The sequence below is a fragment of the Oncorhynchus tshawytscha genome, linkage group LG30 (genome assembly GCF_018296145.1).
Source record: "Oncorhynchus tshawytscha isolate Ot180627B linkage group LG30, Otsh_v2.0, whole genome shotgun sequence".
NCBI classification, from domain to species: domain Eukaryota; kingdom Metazoa; phylum Chordata; class Actinopteri; order Salmoniformes; family Salmonidae; genus Oncorhynchus; species Oncorhynchus tshawytscha.
Genome location: NC_056458.1, coordinates 32874079 through 32885440, shown reverse-complemented (window position 1 = coordinate 32885440; position 11362 = coordinate 32874079). Strand labels below are relative to the sequence as shown.

Here is an 11362-nt window from a genome sequence, read left to right as displayed (position 1 = left end):
GGAAATATATCAGCATAATTTAGCTACACAGAACCATGGCGGACCCACTGTAAAATGAGAGTCTTTTAATCGTATTAAAACGTGATCCAGTTCAACATGTCCAGCTCTACCCACTGGGGCGTGGCTTACGGAGCGCTCTTTGAAATAAGCGCTCGTGTCTTCGTATTCCACCCGAACGAGTTCTCACCACACCTACCTTGGCGTTCAGGAGTGACATTTGAATGACATCTAGTGTCAAATTGTTGAAACGGCATATTCGTCTTCTTATTTTTTACTTATCAATAACAAAATATTTCGGTCCAGGCGAAATAACCTGGTATTGTAATATTTAACAAGCATACAGCTGAGTTCTGAAGTCAGAGCATGTGAACCTTTGACTGATCAACATTTCTCGACCTTCTCAAAATGGATGGATGTGATGCCCATCATGACATTCCATACCTCAGTGGCAGCCTCTATCGGACATGCCCCATCGTGACAAACTACGCCCAGTTAAATCCAGGGGGATGAAGTCAACCTTTACCCCAAGATCCGCCATTTCAGCCCCTGAGTTTCACGTTGCAAATGACTTAAGATTTAATTTAAAACGCCTTGATAAATAAATTATATAGTTCTGGTTGCAACAATTAATTCTTAAGGGGGGACAGTAATTGTTTTGTGGTAGTCGGTTACATTTATATACATCTAACGGTTTAAAGCGGTATCGATGCCGTGTATTTTCCCGGAGCGTGTTCTTACAGTGAAACAAAGTTGTATGAGTTGAATCCTAGTTGTGGATAGGGAGAGGCAAGGGGAAGGCCTCGGAGTGGATTTGCAGTAATGGCCGGGAATTTTGATGCGGAGGATCGTGCTAGCTGGTACTGGGGAAGGTTGAGCCGACAGGAGGCGGTTTTCCTCTTGCAGGGTCAGAGACATGGCGTGTTTCTCGTCAGGGACTCTATTACCAGTCCCGGGGACTACGTGCTATCCGTCTCAGAGAACTCAAAAGTATCACATTATATAATCAACAGCATCAGCAACAACCGGCAATCTGGATCAGGTAAGATTAGATAACTAGTTTACTGTCTCATACTAGCTCGCTAACGTGGGAAAATGCCACTGACCCAGTTCTAGCGGGCGCTAGCTAGCGGTACATAACTACTTCTACGTTTAAGATAATTTAGTTCGGCTGGCTACACCAGACATAGCTAATGTTAGTTTGCTAAACAAAATTGAGTATACGTTTGAAAACTGTATTACACTATGAACACTTAGTATCAGTAGCCTAGCTATCATTCTTGTTACGGTCGGACTGAAGCTAGCTGTTGGAACGGAAGGCAAACTATGGCTATGCACAGAAACAAGTAACCCCCTAGTTACGTTAACTACTTGACAGTCATTAACTTATTAACTTATAGTCGTGGTCTGGGCTCGCTAATGAGCTCAAATTTGAACAGTCACCAAGATTTGGAAATACAGTATTTATTTTGGGATTTTGTAGTGTGTTTACCTTGCTACACATACCTGGCTGTGGTTTTTGTAACCGTAGTAATGGTGGGTTTTTAAAGGTCTTTGTTTAGTTTTGTCAGCTGCAGGCTTTGGGTACTTTGTCTTTCGTAAGAGCCAGGTAGAAAGTGAGTGAGTGGTCGGATTGGGCTGATCCTATGAATGAATGGACATGCTGTCACAATTGGAGGATGACTGTTCTCGAATGGTGTGTGTGGAATGCATGTGGTCCTGCCCTGTTTTAATTACACACACACACACACACACACACACACACACTCAGTACTTTTTTATTTGTTTAGGCTACTTCATTTTGGAAATTTCACCATACATGTCCTAACTTGCAGGCTTTGCGAGAGTGTGACCATTAGCAAAGCTGTCAAATTGAATTGAAAACTATCGAATGAGTAGGTCTATATCTTCTGGAACAGATTGTTTTTCTTAATAAACTTGCAAAAGTTGTGACAGGGAGTGTATACATGTACATGTATACATGCTGTATGTGAAGCCGTGGGAGGCTTAAACAAACTATTTCAGCTAAGTCCTTGGCTTAAGCCTAATTGTTTTGTTCGGACTCGATTGTCAGAAGAATGCTCAGCTGTGAGGCACTTTAAGTTTCAGTAGCCTCGGGGTTCCAAGAGAATTTAAAAAATAAAATTGTCATCCTCTCGCCATCCAGGTTTGGCCCCTCCGCGGTTCCGCATCGGGGACCAGGAGTTTGACGCCCTGCCCATCCTTCTGGAGTTCTACAAGATCCACTACCTGGACACCACCACGCTGATCGAGCCCATCAGCAAGGCCAAGCACACTAGCTTTGTGAGCTGTGCCGCCACCGCCCCTCCCACTGCATCGGGCAGCGCCCCGCAGGAGGCAGAGTTTGTTCGCGCCCTCTTCGACTTCCCCGGCAACGACGAGGAGGACCTGCCCTTCCGCAAGGGTGACGTGCTGCGTGTGCTGGAGAAGCCTGAGGAGCAGTGGTGGAACGCGGCTAACCAGGAGTGCCGCGCCGGCATGATCCCCGTACCCTATGTGGAGAAGTACCGACCCGCCTCGCCCACCTCGGTGGCGGGAGGGCCGGCGGGTGTTGGGGGCTGCACTACAGATGGAGCAGCACCCCAGTTGCCCCCGCCTCTGGGAGAGCCAGGCCAGTATGCCCAGCCCATGGTCAACACTCCCCTGCCCAACCTGCAGAACGGGCCCGTCTATGCCCGCGCCATTCAGAAAAGGGTGCCCAACGCCTACGACAAGACGGCCCTCGCCTTGGAGGTATTGGTTCACCCCCTTCGCCTTCCTCTGTGCCCCATGGCACTCTCTCCCTCTTTTCTGTTTCATGTCCCCTATATGTTCTCTCTGCTCAGAGAGCCAGGGTGCTGCTGCTGTAATTGCTTACTCTTTCCTGTAAGTATACACAACCATCCATACACATGTGGGCAGGCACACTTGCATGCTTACACACACACACACACACATACACAATGACATGTATAATGGGTTCATGCATATAGAGAAAAGCAGACCGAGAGGAGAGCTAGTACTGTCACATGCGCTAAATACAACGATGCAAAGTAAAAAAAATATATATAAATTATAGTGGGGGCAGTACTATGGACGGGTAGTGCCCCTGCTGCCCTACCTGCCTCTAGGGGAGTCGGGCCATTATGCTCAGCCCTTTGTCAACACGCCTGGGCCCAACCTTCAGAACGGGCCATGAAATACTTGCTTACGAGCCCTTCCCAACAATGCAGTTAAAAAATAATAACACAATGAATAAATGAGTCTGGCTGGAGTCAGAGAGGTCACTGTCCTGGTTATCAAATACAGATTAGAGATGAAGAAGTGCACCCTCTCTTTCTATTTCTCTCACCTTCATCCCTCTCTGTACCAAAGACTACACTTTTCGTGCTCTTCTACTCCCCTTGTATAATTAAGTAGAGAAACAAACGGCCAAAATGAGACAAACGCCTATTAAATACCTATTAAAGGTATAGTTCAGTTCCACATAAATATGTAGTTTTGTAGAACTATCCCTTTAAGATTAGAAGCTGTTTGAAGGTTGCGAGTCGTACAGTAGAAATGGCAATGCCCGAACAAAGGTTGCCTCACAGTTCATAGCTTGCAGTTTAAGAGTCCAATTTGTCAGTATTGATAATAGAGATCGACCAATTATGATTCTTCAACTCTGATACCGATACCAATTATTGGAGGACCAAAAAAGCCGATCCCGATTAATCTGCCAATTTTTTAAAATTTTAAAAATATTTAAAATTAAAAAAATATATATATATTTTTAAGAAGAAAATGTATTTGTAATAATTACAATTACACAATACTGAAAGAACACTTATTTTAACTTAATATAATATAAAATCAATAAAAATCAATTTAGCCTCAAATAAATAATGAAACATGTTCAATTTGGTTTAAATAATGCAAAAACAAAGTGTTGGAGAAGAAAGTAAAAGTGCAATATTTGCCATGAAAAAAAGCTAACGTTTAAGTTCCTTGCTCAGAACATGAGAACATATGAAAGCTGGTGGTTCCTTTTAACATGAGTCTTCAATATTCCCAGGTACAAAGTTTTGGTTTGTAGTTATTATAGGACTAATTCCCTCTATACCATTTGTATTTCATATACCGTTGACTATTGGATGTTCTTATAGGCACTTTAGTATTGCCAGTGTAACTTCCGTCCCTCTCCTCGCCCCTACCTGGGCTCGAACCAGGAACACATCAACAACAGCCACCCTCGAAGCATCGTTACTCATCGCTCCACAAAATCCGCGGCCCTTGCAGAGCAAGGGGAACAACTACTCCAAGTCTCAGAGCGATTGATGTTTGAAATGCTATTAGCGTGCACCCCGCTAACTAGCTAGCCATTTCTCATCGGTTACACCAGCCTAATCTCGGGAGTTGATAGGCTTGAAGTCATAAGCAGCTCAATGCTTGAAGCACAGCGAAGAGCTGCTGGCAAAACGCATGAAAGTGCTGTTTAAATGAATGCTTACGAGCCTGCTGCTACCTACCACCGCTCAGTCAGACTGCTATATCAAATATCAAATCATAGACTTAATTAGAACATAACAACACACAGAAATACGAGACTTTGGTCATTAATATGGAAACTATCATTTCGAAAACAAAACGTTTATTCTTTCAGTGAAATACGGAACTGTTCTGTATTTTATCTATCGGGTGGCATCCCGAAGTCTAAATATTGCTGTTACATTGTACAACCTTCAATGTTATGTCATAATTACGTAAAATTCTGGCAAATTAGTTCGCAACGAGCCAGGAGGTCCAAACTGTTGCATATACCCTGACTCTGCGTGAAATGAACGCAAAAGAAGTGACACAATTTTACCTGTTTAATATTGCCTGCTAACCTGGATTTCTTTTAGCTAAATATGCAGGTTAAAAAATATATTCTTCTGTGTATTGATTTTAAGACTGGCATTGGTGTTTATGGTTAGGTACAGTCATGCAACGATTGTGCTTTTTTCGCAAATGCGCTTTTGTTAAATCATCCCCCGTTTGGCGAAGTTGGCTGTCTTTGTTAGGAAGAAATAGTCTTCACACAGTTCGCAATGAGCCAGGCGGCCCACACTGCTCCATATACCCCAACTGTTGCAAGAGAAGTGACACAATTTACCTAGTTAAAATAAATTCATGTTAGCAGGCAATATTAACTAAATATGCAAGTTTAAAAATATATACTTGTGTATTGATTTTAAGAAAGGCATTGATGTTTATGGTTAGGTACACATTGGAGCAACAGCAGTCCTTTTTCACGAATGCGCACCGCATCGATTATATGCAACGCGGGACACGCTAGATGAACTAGTAATATCATCAACCATGTGTAGTTATAACTAGTGATTATGATTGATTGTTTTTTATAATATAAGTTTAATGCTAGCTAGCAACTTACCTTGGCTTCTTACTGCATTCGTGTAACAGGCAGGCTCCTCGTGGAGTGCAATGAGAGGCAGGTGGTTAGAGCGTTGGACTAGTTAACTCTGTAAGGTTGCAAGATTAAATCCCCGAGCTGACAAGGTAAAAATCTGTCGTTTTGCCCCTGAACAAAGCAGTTAACCTCTTTACGCACCGATCCCTTTAGCGGGATCATTTGCAACATCCGGTGAATTGCAGAGCGCCAGATTCAAATTAAATTCATAAAAATATTAAATTTTCATGAAATCACAAGTGCAATACACCAAAACACAGCTTAACTTGTCGTAAGTCCACCCGGCGTGTCAGATTTCAAAAAGGATTTACGGTGAAAGTAAACCATGCGATTATGTGAGGACAGCTCTCTCAGCAGACAAAACATTACAAACAGCTAGCAGCAAAGTAGATTGGTCACGGAAGTCAGAAAAGCAATAAAATTAATCCCTTACCTTTGATGATCTTCATATGTTTGCACTCACGAGACTCCCAGTTACACAATAGATGTTCGTTTTGTTTGATACAGATTATTTTTATATCCAAAACCTCTGTTTGGTTGGCGCGTTTTGTTTAGTAATCCACAGGCTCGTGCAGGTCACGACGGACAGACGAAAATTCCAAATCCGTAAAGTTCTAAGAAACACGGCAAACATTTTTTTATAATCAACCCTCAGGTTGTTTTTACAATAAATAATCTATAATATTTCAACTGGACGGTAGCCTTTTCAATAGGAGAGAGAGAGAAAAGGTCTTGCTCGCTCATGCACAAATCTGGGGACACCTAGCTATCCACTGACGCGATGTGATCATTCTCGCTCATTTTTCAGAATAAAAGCCTGAAACTGTCTAAAGACTGTTCACACCATGTGGAAGCCATAGGGAAAGGAATCTAGTTGATATCCCTTTTTATGGAGGATAGGCTTGCAATGGAAAAGAGAGATTTCAGAATAACAGCATTCCCTGGTTGGATTTTCCTCAGGTTTTCGCCTGCAATATCAGTTCTGTTATACTCACAGACAATATTATGACAGGTTTGGAAACTTTAGTGTTTTCTATCCTAATCTGCCAATTAAAAACATTTTCTAGCTTCTGGGCCTGAAAAATAGGCAGTTTACTTTAGGAACGTTTTTATCCAAACATCAAAATACTGCCCCCTTGCTTCAAGAGGTTAACCCACTGTTCCTAGGTTGAAAATAAGAATGTGTTCTTAACTGACTTGCCTAGTTTTAAAAAAAATAAAAAAGTCCAAAAATACAGATTTCCGATTGTTACGAAAACTTGAAATCAGCCCTAATTAATCGGTCGACCTCTAGTTGATAAAGAGCGTTCCTGTGAAGTACCACACCTGCAGGTATAACTATATGTCATGAGAGGAACATGGGTTTTGTCCCAAATGGCAACCTATTCCCTATTTAGTGCACTGCTTTTGGTCAAAAGTTGTGCACCATCTAAGGAATAGGCCAGGGTGCAATTTTGGACCATTCATTTAAAAAAAAAAAAGCGAAGCAACAGAGATGATGGGGAATGGGCGTGGAGTGTGTATCCCAAGGTAAAGGCTTAGTAGGACTGTGCTGCTGATCTACACAATCAGGGGTCGGGTAATTCCATACCAATATTGGTCAGTCAGTGGACATACCGGTAGTTCACATTGATTTCCAATTGCAACTGTTCATGAACTGAGTGTATTTGAAATGGAAGCAACCCCAACCCTGGCCTGGGTTAGCGAAACGAAATAAAGAGTTTGGCTACTGTGCTTGTCAGTATGGATAGTCACGTTAGTATTAGAATACTTGTGAGAGTATTTATTTGAGGGGGGGGGGTCACAGGCCTACAATGAAAAGCCTGTCTCAATTAAATCAAATCATTTCTGACTTTGTTACACACATATGCCATGATATTTGAAATTCTTAATCGAATAAAACAAACTTTTGAATGGAATTATGACTTATAATAAAAATACTTTTTGCCTACACAGGTTTTGTTGTTGGCACTACAGTCGGAGGCTGTGAGGTGGGAGGTCTCAAATGAATGCAAATTTAAAAAATTGAAGTAAGTTAGCTAAATGAGAAGTAGGTTACAACGAGCAACCAACAGTTAGGCTGCTGTTTTTAATGAATGGAGTTGGTGTAGAGGATGAGGAGCGCAGCAAAATAGCCTCAACTGGCATAGCTGGCTAGCTAATATCAGGCAATCATAGCTAGCTTCTTTACCTCGACCTAATACAGTAAAGACAGGCCCTGCCAGATGGGATGATAGATAACCTATGGCATTTACAAGTTTGTCAACTAGCAGGAGTCAGTTGTTACAGGAGTCAGTTGTTACCACCACTGGCACCTGCTGCAGCGTGCACTGTCTCTCCCGTGGTGCAGGCTGCGCAACAAAGTGTCCAAGTTTATCCCAATTGTTGTTTATTTGAATGTGAAATGATTTCAAATGCCTATCCCTACTTGTCAGGCTGGGGTCGGGAACTCAAACGAAACAAATTTAAAACGAACCACAAGACTTGGGTGGCAGGGTAGCCTAGATTGCAAGTTCAAATCCCTGAGCTGTCAAGGTACAAATCTGTCGTTCTGCCCCTGAACAGGCAGTTAACCCACTGTTACTAGGCCGTCATTGAAAATAAGAATTTGTTCTTAACTCACTTGCCTAGTTAAATAAAGGTAAAAGTGATTGCAGTAGCCGATCTAAACTATGTAGTTAATGACAGAGCAGTGGAGGAATTTAATGTGAGTCGTCAGGCTAAGGGCTGTAGCCAACTAATTAGGCTTAATCATTTTAAAGTGGTTCAAGTGTGAATAGAGTTGATTTGATGTATTAATTATACTACTATTATAGTTGATTGATTAGGCTGCTTTAAATAACTATTGAACATCATTGAGCCCCATAGGGGCTTTTTAAGAGCCTTGTGCGGCTCCAGAGCCACACGTTGCAGACCCCTGAAGGTATTGCTTCTACCCAATTTGTCTCTATAGTCTAACCTGTGTGTGTTTTGTGCAGGTCGGAGACATGGTGAAAGTGACCAAGATCAACGTGAACGGCCAGTGGGAGGGCGAGTGCAAGGGCAAGCACGGCCACTTTCCCTTTACGCATGTCCGGCTGCTGGATCACCAACACTCCGAGGACGAGAGCTGAGACACACACACACTTACACAGCCACACTCCTCACTTCACATAAGTCCAATCTATTCCTCCTCTGTGATTTTCACCTATGATCGAAAATAACACATGATATACGGACTGCAGTGGTCAGAAGTTGCAACACAGTCACTGTTGTTGCTAATGTGTGTGAGAGAGAATTTATTTATATGAAGTTCTCACTCACACACACAGAATATAATTTACACTTCTACCCCTGTATTGAAGTCCTGATACACTACACACACAGTAGAGTTTACGCCCCCTCTCCCATGTTTGGCATGAAATCGTCCTATACACGCGTATTTGTCCGCACACACACACATTCCCGCACACGGACCAGACGCTGGTGTATATGTGGTTTCTCTCACAGACTCATGGATCACCCTTTTGTAGTACAGGACAGTGAATCTGGTACCTAGAAGAGAAGAGTGGCCATACTGACTCCTGATTGACTCCCTCTAGTGGAGAAAGACGCTCACTGCGACAGAAACCGACCATTGCTGCACTCCACAGATAGGACAAGTTACCACAGGACACCCACCAACGGGGCCTTAACCAAGCCCCTCTGCTACAAACCCCACACTGCGAAGTCCTCTTTTTGTACGGAAATTAAATGGAAAATATTATGACATATGACACCATTACATACTAAATATTATGTTAAATGTTTTTTTGTGTGTTTCATTTTACCCTGTGCATGTTCAGACCCTCGCCGCCCTGTGTGATCACTGACTTTCTGAAATGCTATGATGACTGTGTCTGGGGAGTAAGTGGAGACATTCCTTAGGACTGTAAAGTATGGGGCCTTTGTCCAGTCCACCTCATTGTTGTGAGAGATACAATGGCCAAACAACAGCTTTGTATATAAATATACCAAGCAGATATTTGAACACTCTCTCCTCTAACTTTGGTCTGCCCCGGTCCCCTCCTTTCCCATCCTCTTGATCTCCTCCTGTCTCATTCATTTATATGATGGTCTGATCCATTTCCTCCCGGCCTCCCCCATGTCAAAGACACTAGATACACCTGCTGAGTATGTGTTATTGTATACAAAGGCCTTTTTGGCAGGGGGAAATGTGTCAACATATTTAAAATGATTCAGAACCTCACATTGTCATAATCAACACAAAGCCACAGCGTTAATCCTTTGGTCTCCGCTTGTTTCCCTCCCATGCGGACTGTAACAAACACAGTACATACACGTTTTTACATGTACTAAATTCATTTCTGCTCGCTTAGTTTCAACTGGGAGCTCCGAGTTAGGTCTGGGTTGAGTTTGGTAAGGCACAGTGTTGAAAGTGTTACAGTTTTTGTAACAGAAAACAATAATGAATGTTTCTTATTGGACAGGTTCAAGTAGTACCTCACAGTTTCAAAATGTCTCTTTCCTCCCGACTGAACACAACCATAGTCATTTCCCTAGAGTCTCTCCCTTGGTGCCAATCTGTCACCCTCACCCAGTACCTACCCTCTGGGCTCAGCTATGACACACAAAGCCACTGACATACCAGATGCATTGCAGGATGCTAAACGTCATCATATGCAGATGACCACATTGCTAAAGGACTGTGGGTGAAAGGCACATAGTCACTGGCCAATCATAGTAACATGGGTGGGTGTGTGGACCAATCGTAGGCATATGGGAGCGTTTTAGGCCAATCGTCATTTAGGGAGAGCCTGTTGATTTGTCCTCTCTACCTCGTGTCTGACTTGTTTTAATTTATATAGATTTTTTCCCCTCAGACATATGAAAAAAAGCTGATCTGAAGTGCCATGCTCAGTTCATCAGTATTTTTGTGGAAATGTTTTTTGTTTGTTTTAAGGAGCAATTATAGCCAAAACACTCTTTCCTTACTCCCTCAACTATATCCTGTGGTATTTTGTAAATATGTGCTGGGAATTGGCCTGCTAGGTGCACAAGTTTCACAAGAGAGTAAGATCCCCCCCCTTTCCTTCCAAGTCCAGTTCTAATGAAGCTGCAAGGCTTTTTAATAATACTAAGTAAGAGTTAGACTATTAACAAGCCCTATGTGGATGTTTGTTAAAGTTTACATAGACAATATGGTTGCTCTATTGAAAGCAACACCTGCATAACTTGCGTTGACTGCAGCGGGATTGTATTTATGAGACAATGAACAGTAATGTCTAATGGTTTTATGCTCTGTTTGTTCAGTGACGGAGTAGTATGGCAAGAGGATTATTGAACTATGACTTCTACAGAAAGCACCAGTGTTGCGTTCAGTAGGGTACAATGTAGCAAAATGTTTGCAATGGGGGGAATCAGTGTTCTTATTGGTCAAGTTCAGGTAGTACCTCCCAGTTTCACTCTGTCGTATTGTTTTCTCCCTACTGAACAAGACCTGGGTCAGTGCTAGAACCAACAACCCTTGTCGCCCTTGTGTAAGAATATTTCAAAGCGTTTTGTGAATTTGAAATTATGCAATCTGTAATTAGCAATGACCGAGAAAGACTTGCACAAATGAATGAATGTGACTGAAACTCAAACTGAAAATGTGACATTAAACTGCAAGACAGTTCCCCATTGCACAACAATATTTTTTTATAAAGTCAATACATTGATTGGGAAGGGTGCTGTGGACTGTATTCAGACCCCTTCACTTTTTCCACATTTTGTTACGTTATAGCCTTATTCTAAAATGATTTATTATTGTTCATCAATCTACACACAATCCACAATACCCCATAATGACATGGCAAGACATTTTTTTGCAAATGTATTAACAAATTTTAAAAAACGTACATTTACATAAGTATTCAGACCCTGTTGAAGCAC

The 11362-nt window shown here is 42.2% G+C and overlaps 1 protein-coding gene across 1 annotated transcript; it reads left to right on the top strand.

Annotated features, from left to right (window-relative positions):
- Window positions 1-379: 379 nt before the first annotated feature.
- On the top strand, window positions 380-11105 carry LOC112228388 (adapter molecule crk). Its single transcript, XM_024393663.2, has 3 exons — window positions 380-1039; window positions 2165-2751; window positions 8428-11105. The coding sequence occupies exons 1-3, from the start codon at window positions 820-822 to the stop codon at window positions 8560-8562; spliced, it is 942 nt and encodes a 313-aa protein (XP_024249431.1). The 5' UTR covers window positions 380-819; the 3' UTR covers window positions 8563-11105.
- Window positions 11106-11362: the final 257 nt, after the last annotated feature.

What these genes read in the sequence shown, in the direction of transcription:
- LOC112228388 (XM_024393663.2), top strand. Translation starts at nt 820, where the DNA reads ATGGCCGGGAATTTTGATGCGGAGGATCGTGCTAGCTGGTACTGGGGA. An exon ending in CAACCGGCAATCTGGATCAG is followed by an intron (nt 1,040 to 2,164) that starts GTAAGATTAGAT and finishes CTCGCCATCCAG; the next exon opens with GTTTGGCCCCTCCGCGGTTC. An exon ending in AGACGGCCCTCGCCTTGGAG is followed by an intron (nt 2,752 to 8,427) that starts GTATTGGTTCAC and finishes TGTTTTGTGCAG; the next exon opens with GTCGGAGACATGGTGAAAGT.